Source organism: Rhincodon typus, chromosome 9, assembly GCF_021869965.1.
Source record: "Rhincodon typus isolate 14 chromosome 9, sRhiTyp1.1, whole genome shotgun sequence".
Lineage (NCBI taxonomy): Eukaryota > Metazoa > Chordata > Chondrichthyes > Orectolobiformes > Rhincodontidae > Rhincodon > Rhincodon typus.
This window is the reverse complement of record NC_063340.1, coordinates 31,028,458-31,054,662: the sequence shown is the minus strand read 5'-3', so window position 1 is coordinate 31,054,662 and position 26,205 is coordinate 31,028,458. Positions and strand designations below refer to the sequence as shown.

At 45.3% G+C, this 26,205-nt stretch overlaps 1 protein-coding gene across 1 annotated transcript in view; it reads right to left on the bottom strand.

Moving 5' to 3' along the window:
* The window catches only part of sytl3 (synaptotagmin-like 3), a 146,373-nt gene that overhangs the window by 67,202 nt on the left and 52,966 nt on the right, over window positions 1–26,205 (bottom strand). The window contains exon 5 of the mRNA XM_048601179.1: window positions 21,951–22,002. Coding sequence (XP_048457136.1) covers window positions 21,951–22,002 — 52 coding nt within the window. The remainder of the gene's footprint in view (window positions 1–21,950; window positions 22,003–26,205) is intronic.

Genomic DNA, 26,205 nt, shown 5'->3' with positions numbered 1-26,205 from the left:
GTGAGCCTGACGTCAGTGGTGGGGAAGCTGCTGGAGAAGATACTGAGGGATAGGATCTATTTACATTTGGAAGAAAATGGGCTTATTAGTGATAGGCAGCAGGGAAGGTCATGTCTTACCAACTTGATAGAATTCTTTGAGGAAGTGACAAAGTTGATAGATGAGGGAAGGGCTGTAGATGGACTTCATGGACTTCAGTAAGGCGTTTGATAAGATTCCCCATGGTAGGCTGATGGAGAAAGTGAAGTCGCATGGCGTCCGGGGTGTACTAACTAGATGGATAGAGAACTGGCTGGGCAACAGGAGACAGAGAGTTGTAGTGGAAGGGAGTTTCTCAAAATGGAGAACTGTGACCAGTGGTGTTCTACAGGGATCCATGTTGGGACCACTGTTGTTTGTGATATACATAAATGATCTGGAGGAAGGTATAGCTGGTCTGATTAGCAAGTTTGCAGATGACACGAAGATTGGTGGAGTAGCAGATAGTGAAGGGGACTGTCGGAGAATGCAGCAGAATATAGATAGATTGGAGAGTTGGCGGAGAAATGGCAGATGGAGTTCAATCCAGGCAAATGCGAGGTGATGCATTTTGGAAGATCCAATTCAAGAGCAAAGTATACGGTAAATGGAAAAGCCCTGGGGAAAACTGATGCACAGAGAGATCTGGGTGTTCAGGTCCATTGTACCCTGAAGGTGGCAACGCAGGTCGATAGAGTGGTCAAGAAGGCATATGACATGCTTTCATTCATCAGATGGGGTATTGAGTACAAGAGTTGGCAGATACATGAATGGGCAGGGAGCAGAGGGATACACAGCCTTGGAAAATAGGTGACAGGTTTAGATAGAGGATCTGGATCAGCGCAGGCTTGGAGGGCTGAAGGGCCTTTTCCTGTGCTGTAATTTTCTTTGTTCATTGTTCTTTGTTCTTTGTATTGAATGTAAAATTTGGCAAGTCATGTTGCAGCTGTGTGAAACTTTAATTAGGTCCCATTCTAGGGTGGCACGGTGGCTCAGTGGTTAGCACTGCTGCCTCACAGTGCCAGGGACCTGGGTTCGGTTCCACATTTCCTTGTGTCTGCGTGGGTTTCCTCCAGGTGCTCCGGTTTCCTCCCACAGTCCAAAGATGTGCAGGGTGGGTGGATTGGCCATGCTAAATTGCCCACAGAGTTCAGGGATGTGTAGATTAGGTGGGTTATAGGGGTATGGGTTGGTGTGACTTGTTGGGCCGAAGGGCCTGTTTCCACACTGTAGGGGTTCAATGATTTGGAGTATTGGGTGCAGTTCCTCTCACCACACTCCAGGAAGAATGTGGTAGCTTTGGAGAGAATGCAATAAAGGTTTACCAGGATGTTGCCTGGATTGGAGCACGTTAATTATAAGGAGAAGTTGGTCAATTTGGGATAACAAGGTGTGAAGCTGGATGAACACAACAGGTCTGGCAGCATCAGAGGAGCAGTGTCGGGATCACTGTCTGTCTAATGGTTTGTTGTGTTTCTTCGTTGATTCTGTTGGTCCTCAGTGTGGCTTCCAGTGTGGGCTAGGAATGCTGTTTTCTTGGCGTCTCTGTAGTTATAGTTAAGTCTGCGGATGAGAACAGCTTTCTCTGTGTCTGTCAGTTTCCTATCTGAGAGGTTTCTTATCCAGGTGTCTGCTCTGTTGTGGTTTTGGTGGGTCAGTTTGGCTAGTTTTTCCTGAAGGGTCTGTTGATGGCTGGACAACAGACCTAGAACAAGCCATCAACGTCAGTCAACACATCTGAACTGACCACAAGACTCCTACGACCACTGGGCATCAGAGTAACACACAAACCCACATCAACCCTACAACAACTGCTCACCTGAACCAAAGACCCATTACCCACTATGGACAGGACCAATGTCATATACAAGATTCTCTGCAGAGACTGTGACAAACACTACATCGGACAAACAGGAAGGAAATTAACAACAAGGGTGCACGAATATCAATTGGCTGCAAAAAGACACGACCAAAACTCACTCATCTCTATCCACATGGATAAGGAGAACCACCAATTCGACTAGGACAACACCCAGATCCTGGGACAAGCAAAGCAGAGATAAGCACAGGAATTCCTAGAAGCCTGGAACTCCACGAAGAAAGCCATCAACAAACACATAGAGCTCAACCCCATATGCACGCCACTGCGAAGTGAGGTAATCAGCTCAACGGACTCCAGAGTTCAAATAACAGGCGGGAAAACACAACAATGCTTCATTGGAGGGGACATATGGTATTTCTTTCAAGGTAAATAAAGACCAAAAGAGCTGCAGAAGCTGTAAATCAGAAACAAAAAGAGAAAGTCTGAGGAAGGATCACTGGACCCGAAACATTAACTCTGATTTCTCTTCACAGATGCTGTCCGACCTCCAGCAATTTCTGTTTTTTATTTATTTCAGGGTGTTGCTCTCCAACATGAGCATCATGATGGCTCAGTGGTTAGCACTGCTGCCTCACAACGCGAGGGACCTGGGTTTGATTCCATCCTCGGGCGACTGTGTGGAGTTTCACATTCTCCCCGTTTCTTCTGGTTGCTCTGGTTTCCTCCCACAGTTCAAAAGATGTGCAGGCTAGGTGGATTGCCCATAGTGTTCAGGGATGTATAGATTAGGTGTGTTAGCCATGGGAAATGCAGGATTAGAGGGAAAGGGTAGGGGGATGGGTCTGGGTGGAATGCACTTCGGAGAGCTGGCGTGGACTTGTTGGGCCAAAGGGCCTATTTTCACACTGTAGGGATTCTATGAGGGAGCAATGCTGCAATGGGCAACCTCCAATACGAAGTCTCACTCAATAGGATTCAGTGACAAGCATTCTCAACTGAACAAGACTCCAACTTTAAAAATGATCACATAAGCTTTCAACAATGGCCAGCCTCCCATTGAACTCCAATTCCTCTTGACCAGTGAGGAGGAAACCCAAAACAGTTACGACCCAATAGAAGTGATTTCATTTATCAAGTTGTGCAGATATTTCAAATTTAAGAGTAGAAGTGCATATAATTCAAGAATTGAATCAGGTTTTCTTTTCAAATCAACCGTTTAGTGAATGAGGGCAAAAGGTGAATTGTGACTATAGTGGTAGATTATTTTGCAAAATAATCTCAGAGCCTTGAGGAATAGGTCAACAATCATTTATTGAACCAACATTGGGCTAGTCCGCCCAGAAAATATTCCAAGGTGGTACTCTAAATCAATGAGGACTCATCAGATATTTATACATTGTAAATCATGTAGACAGTACATTATTTGAATTCAGCAATGGTCTGTTTTAGACAAACACATTTTTTTATATACGTTGCCAAAGTATCAAGGTGATTGTTAGCTGTGGTCTCCCTCATCACTCCCTATCTTCCCAAATGCCATCCTATCTCTTCTCCAAAGTCTGGCCTCCTGACAGTCTGAGAGAAATACAATGGCAGATATGTAGGCAATTTGGAGGGAGGAGAACTCCTAAAATGCATTCAACTCAGCTTTTAAGCCAGTTAGTAGAAGGCCCTCAAAAGGGAGGGGAGGTGGGGCCTGCTATGCTTAATTTTAGATAACAAAGCTGGGCAAGTGGTTGAAGAATCAGTGGGGAAGCATTTTGTAGACAGCAATCATTTCTTTGTTAGATTCAAGATAACTATGGAAAAGAACAAGAATGGGCCTGAAATCAACATTGTCAAAAGGGGGAAGGCTGATTTTCACAAAATCAGCAATGATTTGGCCAAAGTGGATTGGGAACAAATATTTTCAGGTAAACCTGTCTTAGAACAGTGAGATGCGTTCAGAAAGGAAATGTGGAGAATGCAGGACCAACATATTCCAATAAAGGCCAGCAAATCCTGTGAACACTAGACATCAAAGAATTTACTATATTAGATTAAAAGAAAAGGGGAGGTTATACAAAGTCATAGAGTCCTACAGCATGGGGACAGGCCCTTTGGCCCAAACTGGTCCATGCCTAACAAAATGTCCATCCACACTAACCCCATTTCCCTGCATTTGGCCCATATCTTTCTAAACCTTTCCTATCCATGTATTCATTCAAATCCCTTTTAAATGTTGTTAACATACCCACCTCAACCACTTCTGTTGGTAGCTCAATCCATTTGCATACCACCCTCTGTGTAAAAATGTTGCCCCTCAGGTTCCCACATACTTTTTCTCCTCTTAGCTTATACTGTTGCCCTCTCATCCTCGATTGCCCAACCCTGGGAAAAAGACTGAGTGCATTCACCCTATCTATGCCTCTCATGATGTTATACACTTCAATAAGATTCCCCCCTTAGTCTCCTACACTCTAAAGAAAAATAGTCCTGGCTTGTCCAACCTCTCCCTATAACTCAGTCCCTTGAGGCCTGACAACAGCCTTGTAAATGTTTTCTGTACTCTTTCCAGTTTAATAATATCCTTCCTATAGCAAGGTGACCAAGTGTGGCCTCACCAATGTCCTGTACAACTGCAACATAACTTCCCAACTTCTATACTCAATCCCCTGAATGATGAAAGCCAGTGTGCCAAAAACCTTCTTCATTACCCTGTCAATCTGTGACTCCACTTTCAGAGAACTGTGCACCTGAACTCCAAGGTCCCTCTGTTCCACTATATTCCTTACATTCACCATGAATCTCCTACCTTGATCTGACTTTCCAAAATGCATCACCTCACACTTGTCTATATTAAACTCCATTTGCCACTTCTCAGCCCACTTCCTCAGCTGATCAAGATCCTGCTGCAATTTCTGATAACCTTCTTCATTGTCCACGATACCACCTATTTTATTGTTATCCGCAAAATTACTAACCATGCCTTGTATATTCTCATCCAAGTCATTGATATAGATAACAAACAGCAATGGGCCCAGCACTGACCCCGAAGGACACCACTATTCACAGGCCTCGGGTCTGACAAGCATCGTTCCAGTATTACTCTCTGCTTCCTACCATCAAGCCAATTGTGCATCCAATTTGCCAGCTCTCTCTGGATTCCATGCCATCTAACCTTCCAGAGCAGCCTACCAAGTGGAACCTTATCAGAGGCCTTACTGAAATCACATAGACTGAGTCTACCACCATGCCCTCAACAACCTTCCTGGTCACTTCATCAAAGGACTCTAACAAATTTATAAGGCATGATCTCACACACACGAGGCCATGCTGACTACTCCAAATCAAACCCTGTCATTCCAAATGCATGTATATCCTATCCCTCAGAATCTTCTCAAGTAACTTACCTACCACAGATGTTAAGCTTACTGGTCTATAATTCCCAGGTTTTTCTTTGCAGCCCTTCTTGAATAACGGCAGAAAATTTGCTGTCCTCCTGTCTTCCAGGACCTAATGGCTAATGATGATGCAAATACATCGGCCAGGGCCCCCGCAGTTTCTTCTCTGGCCTCTTGCAGTGTTCTTGCATATATCTGGTCAGGATCAGGTGATTTCTCCACCTTCATACATTCTAATACTTCCAACACCACTTCTATTGTGATATGGATTGTCCCCAAGATATCGCCACCAACTTCTCCACGTTCCCAAGCCTTCATGTCTTTCTCCACGGTAAACACAGAAGAGAAATATTCATTGAGGACCTTGCTCATCTCCTGCAGTTCCACACACACATGTCCACTTTGGTCTTTTCTCCCTCCAGTTAGTTCTTTACTTTTAATATACTTAAAGAATCTCTTTGGATTCACCCTAATCTTCTCAGCCAAAGCTATCTCGTGCACTTTTTTTACTCTCCTCATTTTCTTCTTAATTAAACTCCTGTATTCCCTGTATACTTGCTGGGATTCCCCTGATCCCAGCTGCCTGTACCTGAGCCATGCCTCCTCCTTTTTTCTGCTCAAAGCCTCAATATCATTTGTCAGCCAGAGTTCCCTACTCCTGTCAACCTTGCCCTTCACCCTCACAGGAACATATAGACCTTTGAACTCTAGCTATCATACTTTTAAACGCCTCCCACTTGCCAGAAGTCCCTTTGCCTGCAAACAAACTACTCCAATCAACCCCTGCAAGCTCCTGTCTAATTCCATCAAAATTCGTCTTGCCCCAGTTTAGAACTTGATCCTGTGGACCAGTTTTGTACTTCTCCATAACTATTTAAAAATTAATACTATGGTCACTGGTCCCAAAGTGCTCCCGCACTGTCATCCCAGTCACTTGTCTTGCCCCATTTCCCAAAAGTAGTTTGAGTTTTGCACCTTCCCGAGTGGGGCCCTCTATATACTGCTTGAGGAAACTTTCCTGAACATATTTAACAAATTCCACACCATCTAAGCCCTTAACTCTATGGCAGTTAGGAAAATTAAAATCCCGCACTTTGACAACCCTAATTCTTCTGCAAGTCTCTGCAATCACCCTGCATATTTGTTCCTCCAGTTCACGTTGAATATTTGGGTGCCTATAGTACAACCCCAATAATGTCACCATCCCCTTCTTATTTCTTAGCTCCACCCACAAAGCCTCACTGAATGATCCCTCAATTATTTCATCTCTGACTACTGCTTTGATACTCCCATTCATCAAAAATGCACCTTCCCCTGCCTTCTTTCCTCCACCTCCATCCAGCCTAAAGCATCTGTACCCTGGCACATTAAGCTGCCAGTCCTGTCCCTCCCTTAGCCATATATAGCTGTCAGGTCTGTCCTCATAGCTGAGATTTTCCATCCCAGGCAACATTGCCATGAATCTCCTCTGCACCCTCTCCATAGCTATATATCCCAGCTCCACATACCTAACCATGCCTTGAGTTCATTGGCCTTACCTATCAGCCCTCTTGCATTGAAATAGATGCAATTTAATCCGATAGTTATTCCTGTCCTGTTCCAGCCTGACCTGTCTCTTAACTTGCTATTTCTGATTACTGTATTTCCCTCCAGTCTTGCACGTGCCTCCCTGCTGTTGAGGATTCCACCCTCCTGCTAATCTAGTTTAAACCCACGCTTGCAGCACTAGCTAATCTGCCCGCCAGGATACTGGCTCCCCTCCAGTTCAGATGCAACCCACCCCTTTTGAAAACATCACCTCTGCCCCAGAAAAGATCCCAATGATCCAGGAATCTGAATCCCTGCCCTGTGCACCAATTCTTTAGCCACACATTCATCTACAATATACTCCTGTTCTTTCCCTCACTAGCATGTGGCACTGAATGCAATCTGGAGATTACCACCGTCGAGGTCCTGGTTTTAAACATTTTTCCTAGCTCTCTATAATCACTCTGCAGGACCTCATCCCTATTTCTACATATGTCATTTGCGCCAACGTGTACAATGACTTCTGGCTGCTCACCCTCCCCTTTGAAAACGTTCTGCAGCTGCTCAAAGACATTGGCTTCCAGGAAGCAACACACCATCCTAGATTCCCGTTTGCAGCCACAGAATCTCCTGTCTGTCCTATCACTAAGGTCCTGATTACCTTTACCCTTTCCCCCTGTGCCCCTGAGCCAGTCGTAGTGCCACTAACCTGACTACTGCTGCTTTCCCCTGAACGGTCATCACCTCCAACAACATCCAAAATGATATACTTGTTTTTGAGGGGAATGGCCGCAGGAGATTCTTGCACTGTCTGCCTATTCCCTTTGCCTTTCCTGGTGGTCACCCAGCTACTCTCTGCCTGGACCTTAGGTGCGAACACCTCACTAAAACTCTATGACGTACTCAGCATCTCAGATGATCCTTAGTGCATCCAGCTCCAGCATCAGCACCCAGCACGGTCTCCCAGGAGCTGCAGATGGCAGATACTGAAGGTTTACAACAGAAGCCCTAGAGAAGTATAAATCATGTTCAAGGGATCTTAAAATTTTTAAGTTTACACTGGAGAGGGTGAAGAGGAGATTCATGAGGATGTTGTCTGGGATGGAAAATCTCAGCTATGAGGACAGACCTGATAGGCTGGGTTTGTTTTCCTTGGAGCAGAAGAGGCTGAGGGGATCTGATTAAAGATTATGAAATTATGACAGGCATACATGGGATAGATTGAGAGAATCAATGGAACATGTGTCTAAGACACAAAGGCTATGTTTACAGTGAGAATTAGTGATTCAGAGGGGTTCTGAAGAAAGATTCTTTTCATCAAAAACATGGAACATGCTGCCTAAATGGGTATTGGAGGCAGGCATTCTCTCAATATTTAAGAAGCATCTGGAGAAACCCTTAAAATGCCAGGGCATAGGAGGCTATGGACCAAGTGCAGATCGATGGGATTAGTGGGGTTTAGTGTTTGATCTGCATAGACATTGCGCCATAAAGCTGCACAGCATGGAAACAGACCTTTTGGTCCAACTCATCCGTGCCAACCAGATATCCTAAATTAATCTAGCCCCATTTGCCAGCACTTGGCCCATGTCCCTCTAAAGCCTTCCTATTCATGTAACCATCCAGAAGCCTTTTAAATTTACTTCTTAATTTCAGCAGCGGGCGTGGTGAGAGCGTAAGCCAGGGGGCAGCCAGGAAGGTAAGGCTCCTGTATATAGAACTTACCTCATGAGTCAATGGACTTCTTAATTTCAGCGGCGGGAGTGGTGAGAGCACAAGCCGGGGGCAGCTGGGAAGGTAAGGTTCTCATATAAAGAACTTGCCTCGTGAATAGGCGGAGCAAAGGCTGAGCAGATGCACAGGGACTGCTGGGTAAGTGAACTAATATATTTCGGGCAGTGGCTAAACCAGAAACACAACATGTGTAGTGTCTCCCATCCATCCTCCTCCTCTGGCCAAAAAAAAACTGTGTGAAGGGTTGATAAAGTAAGCTTTGTTTTCCTTTCTCTTTATCTCTTTTGGCAATCTAGAGTAGAAGGAATGGAAGCCAGGCAGCTGTATGCTCCTCTTGTAGGATGTGGGAGGCAAGGGTCACCACTAGCGTCCCTTCTGACTTCACCTGTGAGAAGTGCACCCAACTCCAACTCCTCACAGACCGTGTTGGGGATCTGGAGCTGGAGCTGGATGAACTCTGGATCATTCGAGAAGCTGAGGGAGTGATAGAGAGGAGTTATAGGGAGGTTGTCACACCTAAGTTACAGGATAAAGGTAGCTGGGTGACCATCAGGAGAGGGAAAGGGAATAGGTAGATAGTGCAGGGATCCCCTGTGGCCGTTCCCCTCAATAATATGTATACCTCTTTGGATACTGTTGGGGAGGATGACCTACCAGGGAAAGTCATAGCGGCCAGGTCTCTGGCACTGAGCCTGGCCATGTGACTCAGAAGGGAATGGGGGAGAATAGGAAAGCGATAATGATAGGAGATTCAATGGCTAGGGGAACAGACAGGAGATTCTGTGGTCGCGAATGAGACTCCCAGATGGTATGTTGCCTCCCGGGTGCCAGGGTCAGGAATTTCTTGGATCAAGTCTACAGGATTCTTAAGGAGGAGGGTGAGTAGCCAGAAGTCGTGGTGCACATCGATACCAATGACATGGCTAGGAAAAGGGGTGAGAACCTGAAAAGTGAATATAGGGAGTTAGGTTGGAAGCTAAAAGCCAGGATGAGCAGGATTACTACCGGTGCCATGGGCTAGTGAGGCTAATAGAGAGCAAGTGCAGCTGAACACGTGGCGACAGAGCTGGTGTAGGAGGGAGGGCTTCAGATATGTGGATCAGTGGGATACCTTCTGGGGAAGGTGGAACCTGTACAAGAGGGACGGGTTGCACTCAGGGGTACCAATATCCTGGGTGGGAGGTTTGCTAGAGCTCTTCGGGAAGGTTTAAACTAGTTTGGCAGAGGGATGGGAACTGGAGCTACAGATCAGAGGATGGGGTAGCCGGTGTATAGGTAGATACAGCACGCAGACAGTCTGTGAGGAAGGGTTGAAGTGTGTCTATTTTAACGCAAGAAGTATCAGGAATAAGGGTGAAGAACTTACAGCATGGATCAGTACTTGGAGCTATGATGTTGTGGCCATTACGGAGACATGGATAACACAGGGGCAAGAAGGGCTGTTGGATGTTCAGAGGTTTAGATGTTTCAAAAGAAATAGGGAAGGAGGTAAAAGCAGTGGGGGTGGGGCATTGCTAATCAGGCTTGTATCACAGCTGCAGAAAGGGAGGTCGTTGAGGAGGGTCTGTCGACTGAGTCAGTGGAAATCAGAAACAGGAAAGGAGCAGTCACTTTATTGGGAGTTTCCTATAGACCCCCGAATAGCAACAGAGACACTGAGGAACAGATTGGGAGGCAGATTTTGGAAAGGTGCAGAAATAAGAGGGTTGTTGTCATGGGTGACTTCAACTTCCCTAGTATAGACTGGAACCTCCTAAGTGCAAATAGTTTGGATGGAGCGGAAATCCAGGAAGGATTTCTGACTCAATATGTAGATAGGCCAACAAGAGAGGAGGCCATATTGGATTTAGTGCTTGGCAACGAACCAGGCCAGGTGTCAGATCTCACCATGGAAGAGCATTTCGGTGATAGTGATCACAACTCCCTGACCTTTAATATAGTCATGGAGAGGGATAAGAGTAGACAGTATGGGCAAGTATTTAATTGGGGAATAGGGAATTACATTGATATTTGGCAAGAACCGTGGAGCATAAATTGGGAACGGATACTCTCAGGGAAATGCACGACAGAAATGTCGAGATTGTTGAGGGAGCACTTGCAACAAGTGCTGGATAGGTTTGTCCCACTGAGGCAAGGAAGGAATGGTAAGGTGAAGGAACCTTTGATGACAAGACATGTGGAACATCTTGTCAAGAGGAAAAAGGAAGCTTACTTAAGGTTGAGGAAGCAAGGATCGGACAAGGCTCCAGAGGATTACAAGGTAGCCAGGAAGTAACTGAATAATAGACTTAGGAGAGCTAGAACAGAGTATGAAAAAGCCTTGACAGGTAGGATTAAGGAAAACGCCAAGGTGTTCTATACTTATGTAAGGAACAAGAGGATGGCCAGAGTGAGGGAAGGGCCAATCAGGGATAGTGGAGGGAACTTGTGTGTGGAGTCCGAGAAGGTAGGGGAGGTCCTTAATGAATACTTTGCTTCAGTATTCACCAGTGAGAGGACCTTGCAGTTTGTGAGGACAGCATGAAACAGGCTGTTATGGGGAAGGAGGATGTGCTAGAAATTTTGAAAAACATGAGGATAGATAAGTCTCCTGGGCCAGACGGGATATACCCAAGGTTGCTATGGGAAGCAAGGAAAAAGATTGCTGTGCCTTTGGCAATGATATTTGCATCCTCACTGTCTGCTGGAGTAGTACCAGATGATTGGAGGGTGGCAAATGTTATTCGCTTGTTCAAGAAAGGGAATAGGGATAATCCTGGGAATTACAGACCTGTCAGTCTTACTTCTGTGGTGGGCAAATTATTGAAGAGGATTCTGAGAGATAGTATTTATGATTATTTGGAAAAGCACAGTTTAATTAGAAATAGTCAGCATGGAATTGTGAGGAGCTAGTCATGCCTCACAAGCCTTATTGAATTATTTGAGGATGTGAGAAAACACGTTGATGAAGGTAGAGCAGTGGATGTGGTGTATATGGATTGTAGCAAGGCGTTTGATAAGGTTCCCCATGGTAGGCTCATTCAGAAAGTAAGGAGGCATCAGCCCCAGGGAAATTTGGCTGTCTGGATACAGAATTGGCTGTCCATTAGAAGACAGAGAGTGGTAGTAGATGGAAAGTATTCAGTCCAGAGCTCGGTGACCAGTAGTGTTCCGCAGGGATCTGTTCTGGGACCTCTGCTCTTTTTGGTCTTTACAAATGACTTGGATGAGGAAGTGGAGGGGTGGGTTAGTAAGTTTGCTGATGACATGAAGGTTGGTGGAGTTGTGGATAGTGTGGAGGGCTGCTTATAGTTTGCAACGAGACATTGACAGGATACAGAACTGGGCAAAGAAGTGGCAGATGGAATTCAACCTGGAAAAGTGTGAAGCGATTCATTTTGGAAGGTCGAATTTAAATACAGAATAGAGGGTTAATGGCAGGATTCTTGGCAATGTGGAGGAACAGAGGGATCTTGAGGTCCACGTCCACAGATCCCTCAAAGTTGCCACCCAATTTGATAGGGTTGTTAAGAGGGTGTATGGTGTGTTGGCTTTCATCGGCAGGGGAATTGAGTTTAAGAGCTGCAAGGTTATGCTGCAGCTCTATAAAACCCTGGTTAGACAACACTTGGAATATTGTATTCAGTTGTGGTCACCTCATTATAGGAAGGATGAGGAAGCTTCAGAGACGGTGCAGAGGAGATTTACCAGGATGCTGCCTGGACTGGAGGGCAGGTCTTATGATGAAATGTTGAGGGAGCTAGGGCTTTTTTCATTGCAGCGAAGAAGGATGAGAGGTGATTTGATAGAGGTGTACGTGATGTCGAGCGGCAGAGACAGAGTGGATAGTCAGAGACTTTTCCCAGGGCAGAAATGACTATTACAAGGGGGCATAATTTTAAAGTGATTGGAGGAAGGTATATGGGAGATGTCAGAGGTAGGTTCTTTACACAGAGAGTGGTGGGCGTGTGGAATCAATTGCCGGCAGTGGTAGTGGAGTCAGATACTTTACAAACTTTTAAGCAACTCTTTGATAGGCACATGGAGGATAGTAAAATGTAGGGTATGCTGGGTAGATTGATCTTAGTAGGAGATAGTAGGAACTGCAGATGCTGGAGAATCTGAGATAACAAGGTGTAGAGCTGGATGAACACAGCAGGCCAAGCAGCATCAGAGGAGCAGGAAAGCTGACATTTTGGGCCTAGACACTTCTTCAGAAATGGGGGAGGGGAACGGGGTTCTTAAATAAATAGGGACAGAGGGGGAGGCGGATAGAAGATGAATAAAGGAGAAGATAGGTGGAGAGGAGACAAGACAGGTCAAAGAGGCAGGGATGGAGCCCCACTTCCTACAGACAAAGGGGGTGGCCATGGATACCCGCATGGGCCCAAGCTATGCCTGCCTCTTTATAGGTTACGTGGAACAATCCCTCTTCCGTAGCTACACTAGCACTAAACCCCACCTCTTTGTCCGTTACATCGATGACTGTATCGGCGCCACCTCGTGCTCCCACGAGGAGCTCGAACAGTTCATCCACTTCACCAACACCTTCCACCCAAACCTTAAGTTCACCTGGACCATCTTTGATACCTTTCTCTCCTTCCTGAACCTCCCTGTTTCCATCTCTGGCAACCACCTGGAAACTGATATCCATTTCAAGCCCACCGACTCCCACAGCTACCTAGAGTACACCTCCTCCCACTCACCTTCCTGCAAAAATGCCATCCCCTATTCCCAATTCCTTCGCTTCCGCCGCATCTGCTCCCAGGATGAGGCATTCCACTCCCGAACATCCCAGATGTCCTTGTTTTTCAAGGACCACAACATCCACCCCCCTCCGTGGTCGAGAATGCCCTTAACCGTATCTCCTGCATTTCCCGCAATTCATCCCTCACACCCCCTCCCCGCAATAACAGCCAAAACAGAATCCCCTTCGTCCTCATTTACCACCCCACTAACCTCCGGATCCAATGCATTATCCTCCGACACTTCCACCATCTGCAATCCAACCCCACCACCAAAGACATTTTTCCCTCCCCACCCTTATCTGCTTTCCGGAGGGATCACTCTCTCCGTGACTCCCTTGTCCGCTCCACATTCCCCTCCAGCCCCACCACACCCGGCACTTTTCCCTGCAACCGCAGGAAGTGCTACACCTGCCCCCATACCTCCTCCCTCACCCCCATCCCAGGCCCCAAGAAGACCTTCCACATGAAGCAGATGTTCACCTGCACATCTGCTAATGTGGTATACTGTATCCGCTGTTCCCGTTGTGGTCTCCTCTACATCGGGGAAACCAAGCGGAGGCTTGGGGACCGCTTTGCGGAACACTTACGCTCGGTTCGCACTAAACAACTGCACCTCCCAGTCGTGAACCATTTCAACTCCCCCTCCCATTCCTTAGACGACATGTCCATCCTGGGCCTCCTGCAGTGCCACAATGATGCCATCCGAAGGTTGCAGGAACAGCACCTCGTTTTTCGCTTGGGATCCCTGCAGCCCAATGGTATCAATGTGGACTTCACAAGCTTCAAAATCTCCCCTCCCCCAACCGCATCCCAAAACCAGCCCAGCTGTGCCCGCCTCCCTAACCTGTCCTTCCTCCCACCTATCCCCTCCTCCCACCTCAAGCCCTACGCCCATCTCCTACCTACTAGCCTCATCCCACCCCCTTGACCTGTCTGTCCTCCCTGGACTGACCTGTGCTCTCCCTAACTCCCCAACTACACTCACCTTTACTGGCTCCATCCCCGCCTCTTTGACCTGTCTGTCTCCTCTCCACCTATCTTCTCCTTTAGCCATCTTCTAACTGCCTCCCCCTCTCTCCCTATTTATTTCAGAACCCCCTTCCCCTCCTCCATTTCTGAAGAAGGGTCGAGGCCTGAAACGTCAGCTTTTCTGCTCCACTGATGCTGCTTGGCCTGCTGTGTTCATCCAGCTCTACACCTTGTGATCTTAGTAGGATAATAGGTCGGCACAACATCGTGGGCCGAAGGGCCTGTACTGTGCTGTACTGTTCTATGTTCTCTGTTCTATGTTCTATTTATATAAATGATAAAAAGTAGTGGACCCAGCATCAATCTCTGTCACACTCCGCTAGTCACAGGTCTCCAGAAAAGCAACCCTCTACCACCACCCTCTGGCTTGAAGGTAGGAGACACTTCTATATCCAAGTGGCTAGTTCTCCCCATATTCCATGTGATCTGACATTGCTAACCAGTCTAACATGGGGAACATTGTCAAACGCCTTACTGAAGTCCATATAGATAATGTCCACTGCTCTGCCTTCATCAGTCCTCTTTGTTACTTCTTCAAAAAACTCAGTTAAGTTAGTGAGACATGATTTCCCACACACAAAGCCACATTTACTATTCCTAATCAGTCCTAGCCTTTCAAAATACATGTAAATCCTGTCCCTTAGGATCCCCTCCAACAACTTGGCCACCACTGATGTCAGGCTCACCAGTCTATAGTTCCCTGGCTTTTCTGCACCTTTCTTAAATAGTGGCACCATATTAGCTAACCTCCAGCTTCCAGCACTTCACCTGTGGCTATTGATGATACAGATATCTCGGCAAGGGGCCCTGCAATGGTCTCAATGTAGACTTTATAAGCTTCAAAATCTCCCCATCCCCAACTTCATTCCATGACCAGCACCACCCCCCCTCATCCCCGCCTCCTTGACCTGTCCGTCTTCTCTCCCACCTATCCGCTCCTCCCACCTCACTGACCAACCCCCACCCCAACTCCCTACCTACACTCACCTTTACTAGCTTCATCCCTGCCTCCTTGACCTGTCTGTCTTTTCGCCACCTATCTGCTCCACTGTCCACCATCTATCACCGCCTGCCCCTTTCTCCCCCAGAGCCCACTTCCCCTCTCCCATTTCTGAAGAAGGGTCCAGACCTAACACATCAGCTTTCCTGCTTCTCTGATGCTGCCTGGCCTGCTGTGTTCATCCAGCTCCACACCTTGTTGGCCCTGCAATCACTTCCTGACTCACCTTTTCCCAACGTCAGCAGTGTCAGATTGATCTCTTTTCTCACTGTCTCCCTGGGTTCCACCTCCCACCCTGCCCCCATGACTTGCTTAAATCCTCCTGAGCAGCTCTAACAAATCTCCCTGCCAGTATATTAGTTTCCTTCCAATTCAGATGCAGTCCATCCTTATGCAGGTCACTTCTACCCCAGAAGAGATTCCAATGATCTAAAAACATGAATCTTTCTCTCCTACACCAGCTCCTCTGCCAAGCATTCACCTGCTCTATCTTCCTATTCCTACTCTCACTAGTTCATGGAACAATGAGCAATCCAGAAATTACTACCCTCAAGGACCTACTTTTTAACTTCCTGCCTAATTTCCTATATTGTCTCCTTAGAACTTTGTCCCTTCTAGTGAGCCAAAAGGCATTTTTCTATGTTGTATGACTCTATAACTCTATAAATGTGAAGATGATGCATTCAGATAGGACAAATAAGGCAAGGAATACATGAAGAATGGTAGGACCCTGGGAAGTACCAAGGATCAGAGGAACTATAATGTGCATATACACTAGTCCCTTAAGGTATCAGGACAGGTGGATAACATGGTTAAAAGGCATATTGAGATACTTGTCTTTATTAGCCGAGGCATAGAGTTTAAGACTGAGGAAGTTATACTGGAACTGTACAGAAAAGTGGTTAGGCCATAACTTGTATTATGTCCATTTCTAGAATTCAAATTATAGGAGAGATTTGACAACAATGCAGAGGGGATTTCCTGGAGAGTTTTTAGTTATGAAGAAAGATTGGACATACTGGAGTTGTTTTTCAATGATATTTAATTCATAGAATCCATGCAGTGTGGAAACAGGCCCTTCGGCCCAACAAGTCCACACTGAACCTCAGAGTATCCCACCCAGACCCATTCCCCAAACCCACCTAATCTACACATCCCTGAATACTATGAACAATTTCCCATTGCCAATCCACCTAACTTGCACATCTTTGGACTGTGGGAGAAAACCAGAGCACCCAGAGGAAACCCATGCAGACACGGGGAGAATGTGCAAACTCCACACAGACAGTTGCCCAAGGGGGAATTGAACCCAGGCCACTAGCGCTGTGAGGCAGCAGTGCTAACCAATGAGCCACTGTGCCGCCCTTGTTTTCCTTACAGCAGAGAAAATTGGAAGGGAACAAGATTGAGATGTGTAAAATTTAAGGGGCAGAAATGAAGTAGGCAAGAAGAAACTTTTCCCTTCAACGGATTGATCAATGACCAGAGGTATAGGCTTAAGGTAAGGATTTGAGTTTTAGAGGGAACGTGGGAAAACGTTTTCAGCCAGTGGGTGGAGGGAATTTGGAACTCGTTGCCTGTAAGGGTGGTAGAGACAGAAACCCTCATGGCATTTAAGAGCCATTTAGATGTGCATTTGTGATGCCAAGGCATGCAAGGATATTGGCCAAGTGCTGGAAAATGGGATTAAAATAGATAGGTGGTTGTTTTTGACCAGTGCGGATGCGGTGGCCTGAAGGGCCTTTTTCTGCTGTGTAGATCTCTATGACTCTATGATCCAGCAAGCTTTCTCAGTGCAAGTTCATTGACACCTCACACACCAACTCCCATACATAGTGTGAAAAAGAGACAGTCGCGTTTTATGCTTTGATTTACAAAGTGCAAATTACTATACCATTTTTAACAACTCTCAACTGGTATTGCCACCTTTAACAATTTGTACATATTTATTCATGGTATTTCTGTCCCTGGACCCTTGTAAAAGTGTCCCTTTTATGTTATATCGCTTCTCCTTGTGCTTCCTATCAAAATATATCACTTCACACTCCTCTGCATTAAATTCCATGTCACGCATCCAGCAATTCCACAAATAGGTCTATATGAACTTGATCCGTGACTGGACCTGAAACGTTAACTCTGATTTTTTTTCCACAGATGCTGCCAGACCTGCTGAGCTTTTCCAGCAACTTCTGGTTTTGTTCCTGATTTACGGCATCCACAGTTCTTCCAGTTTTTGTATCAACTTGATCTCTATCACATCATCCTCAGTTCCCAATACTTCCAATGTTTGTGTCATCTAGAAATTTTGAAATTGTGCCATGCTTGCTCAAGTCTAAGCTGACAAAATACAATAAGAAATGCAGTAGCCTTTACCATCAACTCCTCAGAAACTCCACAATAAGCTTTCTTCCTTTTGTAAAAACAATCATTCATGACCACTGTCTGGTCCTTGTCACTTAGTCTCAGGACTACCCCCGATCAAAGTAGGATTAGAAGATTACAGCCAACATCTCCACAACTTGCACCCAATACTGTCTTGGGTATCCTTATTTATTACCATTTGGTAGTAATAATTTGTCAACTTTAAAGCTCGCTTGTTTTAGTACCACTCTTTTTCCAATTTGCAACCGTTCCAAAATCTGAATGCTATCATCTTTAGTATTGCTGGAAAAACAAACTTGCACTCTTGAAACTGTGCCTTGTATTCATCAGAACAGAATCAAAGAATACCAAATGTCAAAAGGAATAAAAGTTTATGCTAAATGAGAAGAGGATGCTGATTAGTTGGCAAGTGGACTCTGATTGGAAAAGGCATTGCCATAGGGAATGTACCAGGGAATGCCCAGCTTTTGCTTCAATTCAAAACCAAGCAAGTCAACACTGAATAGTCAAGGAATTTCAATCGGAAACAGGCACCAGGAGATGCTAATCCCCAAGGCATCTTTTTGGTTGAAAGAGGTGCACTATGTGGATATGATTTTTCTGTTTGTAAAGGCAGCACAGAGCCCTATTTGTGAATATATGCAGCTTCAATCAAATGCAACTGAACCACATTGCAAACCCAACTAGTAATCTTAAATTTGTTGTTAGTGTAATTCTTAGCAAAACTGGAATTGTCAGCAAGTATCCAATTGGGATTCATATCTAATGTTTAGAGTTTTGCAAACAAGGGGTGATTGAACATGGTCTATTGCAAACAATCAAAGGCACACTTTGTTTGTTGCAATCCGCTAGTCATTGGTCTACACCAGCCTACATACCTGGCATCACACCGACACTGAAATCCATTTACTCATAATTAATTTTTGTAGTAGGTAGAAAATCTTTTTGCCTTAAAGCCAGAATCTTGTTCATATTGTTACTTCATAATAACCATGTGAAACAACATTCTTACCCTTCTTGAAATAGCCTGGGCACTTTTCAGAGCTGAAAGTTGCTGCCTTAGGCTCCTTCATTAATTTGCATAATATACAGTGAGCAATGAAATAAACACAGAAAATGCTGGAGAAACTCAATAGGTCTGACAGCATCTGCAGAGAGAGAAATGATTCAAGTCAGATACGGGGCAGCATAGGGCTCAGTGGTGCCTCACAGAGCCGGGGACCTGGGTTTAATTCCGGCTTTAGGTGACTGTGTGGAGATTGCATTCTCCCCAGTCTGCGTGGATTTCCAACAGGTGCTCCAGTTTCCTCCCACAGTCCAAACATGTGCTGGTTATGTGGACTGGCCAGGCTAAATTGCCCTGGAGTGTCCAGGGATATGCAGGTTAAGGGGATTAGTCATGGTAATGCAGGGCTATGGGGATAGGGTGGGGATGCTATTCGAAGTGTTGGTGCAGATGTAATGGGCCAAACGGCGTCTTTCCACACTGTAAGGATTCTATGATTCTATGATTTCTTTAAAACTGTTATGGGGCTGGCAAATAATGTATTTTATTCGTTCCACGTGTCACAGGACAGAAAGGAACAGATAGTGTGGAGGCCCTGTGTAAAAGAAAAAGAGGTTGCTAAATCTGGTGAAAGTTGACATCTAAAACAGGTGTAAATTAAGGTGTGAAAGGGAGAAAGTGCGTCCTTTCTGCTGAGACTGAAGTAAAGATGATACAAACAAGACGAGGCCATTGTAGGATGGGGGGGGGGTGTGGGAACCAAGAATATAAGAAAAATGGATGACAGATGTCATGCAGTCAGGCTTTGAAGTTGTCGAATTCAGCACTGAGTCCTAGGGCTGAAAAGTATCTAAGCAGATAGTGAGGCGTTTCTCCCTGGGCTTGTGTTGTGTTTTGTTGTAACATTGCAACAGGCCCAGAACAGAAATGTTAGCGTGAGAGCAAAGTGGTTTATTGAAATGGCAAGCAACTGGAAGGTAGGCATCATTCTTAAAGACAAAGCAAAGCAGTTCTGCAAAGCTGTCACCTTGTCTGCATTTGGCCACAGCAATGCAAAGGAGATCGCATTATGAGCAGCAAATGCAGCAGACTAGATTGAAGGAATTAGAAGTAAAATGCTGCCTACCTGGAAGGATGTTTGGGGCTTTAGCCAGTGAGGAGGGAGGAGGTGAATGGCAACTGCACAGGAAGGTGCCATGGAAGAAATGAGAAAGTGTTAGGAATGATAAAGGAGTGGACTAGGGTGTCACTGAGGGAAGGATCCCTGCAGAATGCTGATAGTGGAGGGGAGGGACAGATGTGTTTGGTGACAGCATTGGAAATTGGAAACAAAACTGATTAATTTTTCCAACTCTGGATAAGAACCGGAAGCAGCACCAATGACATCATTATGTATCAGAAAAATAGTTATGGCTCGGGACCCCAAGCAGTACTGGAACAAGGAATGTTCCACTTAACCTGCAAAGAGATAGGCCTAGCTGGGACTCTTTTCATGGAAGATGCAGTGAGCCTTCAGATTATCCTGATGTGAAAAGAATGTATAAAGGGATTGCACATCTATGGTGAAAAGGCAGCAGCTAGGATCAGAAGATTGGAAATTTTGGAACCAACATAAAGCATCAAAAGAATCAGGAATTTAAGTGGGGACAGAATGAACAAGGAGAGAACAAATAGAATCAAGATAGGAAGAAACAAAGAGGCAGGAACAGGCTGAAATGATGCCTTTACCAGGGCAGTCATGTCTGAAGATCTTGGGAAGGAAGTAGAAGCGTGTGGTTGGGCAACTATGAGATGGGAAGCTGTGTAGGGGAGATGAGATTAGTGACAGTATTGGAATCAACGACTTGATGCTTAGTGGTAGTATTTTGATCCAAGGCAGATAGAACAAAGTGTTTGAGAGATGGCACTCAAACCCTGGCAGGTAGAAATCAGCATGCTACATGACATACACATCGCTCTTATTGGTAGAGATAGTAAGAACTGCAGATGCTGGAGTCAGAGATAACACACGGTGGAGCTGGAGGAACACAGCAGGCCAGGCAGCATTAGAGGAGCAGGAAAGTTGACATTTCGTGAAAAAGTCAGGGTTGAACCTGAAAGAACAAAGTGCAGCAAGTTCAGATGAAGACAGTGAGGGAAGCAAAAAATTTACGGCTGTCAACATCATATCAGCAGTTCTCAATGAGGACATTGTGTACAGCTAAAAGGCCAGAGGGAGTGATTGAGGCAGAGAAGGAGTACTGGAGACTGGTGAAAGGTTCTGTGTGGCGCTGAGAGGACTCTTGTCATTGAGATGGAGGCATAAAGGGAAAAAGCTAAGTTCTTTGCTAAGCAGAGAGAGAGTTGAGAGTGTACATATGCCAGTGCATGGTGCTGAGTGTGGATCTCAGGATGTGGTGGGAGCAGCCGTACAAAGGAATGCTACGTCCAAGATATCTATAATTTTGGTTGGATTCAAAAGATGAAGAATAGAACTTCAGTTGGCATCTGTGTGGTGTAAGGCAGAATCAAAGACAATGACTAAGGAAGGAAGTATGACTGTGAAAGCAAGTTCTAGCAAACATTTTATCTAACACTGGTTAAGAGATCTAAATCAATGAAGGTGAACAGGCTGAAAGATTAAAACAGAAATCCTGTCTGAGAAAAGAGCAGAACTTCTTCAAGGCATTGTCTTATCGGGAATTGGAAAAGTTGATCAGTTTTGTTTCCAATTTCCATCGTTCTCTCGCTTTCACCTGGTGTATCTCTGACTCTTCCTTCCCCTCCCCTTCCAATGCCCTCATAAACACCTCAATTGAACCTGCCTTTACTTTCTTCTCAAAAGTTATCTGTCACTGAGGAGATCATATCTAAAATGTCACTTTTTTTAAAGTATATTACATTTAGAAGGGACTAGTTCTCTACTGCTACTATTCTATTGCTTGGATTATGCAATTTAACAACCTGTTACATATCATTTACATACTTGCATATCAAATTCACTCCTAGACTCTTTCAACATCAATTTTCACAAAACAAGGCACATACAATATAGGTGTGAAACTGGTTAAGACCAGCATTGCCAAATGGGCTGATAGCTAATTGGCTGTCAGATTTTCATGAAAAATTAATTTGGCATTGTGTAAAACAGGCAATTTGACTCATTCAATTCAACAGGTCTTGATCAAATCACTAGCTCAAGTATCGTTTCCCCTCTGCACTAAGTTTCTAAATGCAGTATATAATCTGAACCGTCTAATAGTTTCATTATAGACTACCGGTTGAATGTCGAAATGCGTACCCACTAAATGTAACTTCTCCAAATGCATCACAAACATCTTACCTCAGTGTTCGAAATGTCTGTAACAGCTTCTCACTTATTGTTTCGTGTTTACCTGTACAATAGCAAAAACAAAAGAATAGAAACAACAGTAAAATTAAAGGGGATGGTCATTATTGTGGATTGTTCAGTGATGAATGAAAAATTGTGTCTGCCTTTTGTTCACTGAGGAACTGCTGCACTTTTAGAGGTGCCATCACTCAGATGAGATGTTAAACTAAGGCTCTGGATGCTCTATTGGATGGATACAACTTTGAAGAGGGGCAGGGGTTATCACTAGTTCCCTGACCAATACTGGTTTCTCAAGCAAAATCTCAGTGTCTGGTCAGTATCATGTTGTTTGTGGGAGCTTGCTATGCAGAAAAACATTATCAGGAGTCATTTCACAGTGTTAACAGTCAGGAAGCTGTTGCCATGTGCGTCTTAAACATTGACTCCAGACTCCATGAAGTCACAGTGACATCACGTCAAACATGAGCAAGCAAACCTCCTGCAGATTACTACATAACATCCTCCTTCAGCTGATGTAATCAGTATTCCAACATGTTGAACACCACATAGAAGGAGCACTGAGGGTATCAAGGGCACAGAATGCACTCTGGGTGGAGGTGTTAAATGTTCATTGCCAACAGTGGCTTGGTAACACCGTTAGTGAATCCTGAAGGACACAACTGTCAGACTAGGGTCTGAAGGAAAAAACAAGACAGAAATGCCATAATGGGGCAGCACAGCGGCTCAGTAGTTAGCATTGCTGCCTCACAGCACCAGGGACCAGGTTTGATTCCAACCTTGGGCAACTGTCTGTGTGAAGTTTGCATATTCTCCCAATGTCTGCGTGGGTTTCCTCCGGGTGCTCTGGTTTCCTCCCACAGTCCAAAGATGTGCAGGGTAGGTGGATTGACCATGCTAAATTGTCCATAGTGCCCAGGGATGTTTAGGTTAGGTGGGTTAGACATGGGAAATACAGGGGTAGGGAAAAGGGTCTGAGTGGGTGCTCTTTGGAGGTGCGATGTGGACTTGTTGGGCCAAATGGCCTGTTTCCATACTGTAGGGATTCTATGATTCTATGACATGATAAATACTTACTAGACTATGTTTTCAGCAATCTACCTATAACAGATCTATCTGCCCATGGCAGTAATGATGCAAGTGATTACCACTTAGTCTTTGGGCTAAACATTGCATTTTATTGGCTGAGTCCAGTCTTTTAAGTTTTTTGGAGGGCTGTTGCCATGAGACCTAAAATAGCTTGTTGGATCTTACCAAACTTGCCATTTTGATTGCCTTCCCATCCGTATAGCGTCTCCCACATTGATTTCCATGCCATCTTCCCACAACAATTTGTCACTCAGCAACTGTCTTTCCAAAAACTGGCATCCCTTGTGCTCCATTTTTAAAATACCACATTGCACTAGGACAAGCACTGGCACCCCAAAGCTGCCCTGCTCATTGAAGAATGTATCCACAAGATGTTGGAGAAGGGGAAGACAGTACCATGATTCACCAAGAGGAACCTGAATGCCCCGGTGGACAGGGCGGCACAAAAGAGGGCTATTATCTTCCAAGAGGGCTGCTAGAAATGGCCACACCACCAGACCCTGCCAGCCTCATATGAGGTCATTACTGGAGTGATTAGCATCTCCAGGGCATAGAGGAATGGCCAGCTGTGCTGCCAAAAGGTCAATGACCTTCTCCGCTCTGCCTGGATAAGTGCCCCATTTTTCTCTGCCACTTCCCACTCACTCTCTCTCTCCCACAGTCCATAACACTCTCACTACTCCTTGCGACACTTTCTCTTACCTACTGTCACTCCTCAGCCTCTCATGCCACTAACCTTGCGTGCTCTCTGTGCTGCCTCCTCAGTGGAACACTACATTCACCACCTTTCTGGCACATGCATTAGTACTAACATTTGTGCCTCTTACTGTAATGTCACTAAGTTCCTGCTTTATTCGCATTGCAGGAGAACATAACCCATAACAGAGCAGAACCCAGATGGGTGGATGTGGATGCGTGCCCAAGATCAGGCTCTTTACCCACAAAGGGAGAATTTTGACCCTTGCAGGGGGATCACTCTTGCAGGGATGCTGTAACATCCATGTCATGTCAAAATGAGTAAGTAGCGCTCTGCATGCCACTGCCACTCTCCCAATAACCCCGCTATCACTCTTACTCACTGGATGCTATTTCTAACCATTGGCTGCGATACCTTCTCTCTTTTGGCTCGCAGGTTCTGTAAGATTACCCTCGACAGTATCAATACACCCAGCTCCACATCTGGCAAGAAGATCATTGACATGTCTGGCCAATCTAGCACAAACACCCCTGGGTCACCCCAACAAAGCTCCTGGGCTAACAGCCTCTACATCCCTTCACCCCAGCTGCAGAATCACACATTGCTCCCAGGCATAGTGGAGGGAGAGAGATAAATAGAGAGAGATAGATAGAGATAGAGAGATAAAGTTAGAGTCCCAGAGCACGAAGACAGGCCCGTTGGCCCAACTTGGTCCATGCCAACCAAAATGTCCATCCATGCTGACCCCATTTCCCTGCAGTTGGCCCATATCCTTCTGAACCTTTCCTATCCACGTCCTCATCCAAATGCCTTTTAAATGTTGTTAATGTACCCACCTCAATTACTTCTGCTGGTAGCTCATTCCATAATGTACCACCCTTTGTGTAAAAAAGTTTTCCCTCAGGTTCCCATGTATTCTTTCCCCTCTTACCTCTCTTGTCCTCAATTCCCCAACCCTGGGAAAAAGACAGAGTGCATTCAACACTTCTATAAGATTGCACCCTCAGTCTCCTACGCTCTAAAGAAAAATGTCCTACCTTGTCAAACCTCTCCCCATAACTCAAACCCTTGAGTCCTGGCAACATCCTTGTAAATTTCTTCTGCACTCGTTTCAGTTTAATAACATCCTTCCTTTAGCAAGGTGACCAAAACCGAACACAATGCTCCAAGTGTGGCCTCACCAACATCCTGTACAACCGCAACATAACCTCCCAAACTCTGTACTCAATGCCCTGACTGATGAAGGCCAGTATGCCAAAAGACTTCTTCGCTGCCCTGTTCACTTTCAGAGAATCGTGCAACTGAACTCCAAGGTCCCTCTGTTCCAGTACACTCCCTAAGGCCCTACCATTCACCATGAATCTCCTACCTTGATTTGACTTTCCAAAATGCAATACCTCACACTTGTCTATGCTAAACTCCATTGCCAGTTCTTGGCCCACTTCCCCAGCTGATCAAGATCTTGCTGCAATTTCTGGTAATTTTCCTCACTGTCCACAGTCCTGCCTTTTGCCACCTTGCAAGCTTGCTAATCATTCCTTGTACAGTCTCATTCAAATCATAGATAACAAACAGCAATGGGCCCAGCACTGACCCCTGAGGCACACCACTAGTCACAGGCCTCCAGTTTGACAAGCTTTCTTCCATCATTACTCTCTGCTTCCTACCATCAAGCCAATTGTGCATCTAATTTGCCAACTTGCCCTAGATTCCATACGATCTAACCTTCCAGAGCAGCCTACCATGTGGAACCATATCAAAGGCCTTACTGAAATCCATATAGACTACACTTACCACCTTGCCATCATCAACCTTCCTGATCACTTCATTAAAAAACTCTAAAAAATTTGTGAGTCATGATTTCTCACGCACGAAGCCATGCTGACTACTCCTAATCAAATGCTGTCTTTCCAAATGCATCCCCCAGAATTTTCTCAAGTAACTTACTTACCACTGGTGTTAAGCTTACCGGTCTATAATTCACAGGATTTTCTTTGCAGCCCTTCTTGAATAAAGTTACAACTTTTGCTACCCTCCAGTCTTCCAGAACCTCACCCAAAGCTAACGATGATGCAAATATATCAGCTAGGGCCCATGCAATTTCTTCTCTAGCCTCTTGCAGTATTTTAGGATATATCTGATCAGGATCAAGAGATTTATCCACCTTCACACATTCCAACATTTCCAACATCACCTCTACTGTGACATGGACTGTTCCCAAGATATTGCCACCAACTTCTCCAAGTTCCCAAGTTTTCATGTCTTTCTCCATGGTAAACACAGAGGAGAAATATTCACTTAGGACCTCACCCATCTCCTGCAGATCCACACATACATAGATAGTAGGAACTGCAGATGCTGGAGAATCTGAGGTAACAAGGTATAGAGCTGGATGAACACAGCAGGCCAAGCAGTATCAGAGGAGCAGGAAAGCTTACGTTTCGGGCCTAGACCCTTCTTCAG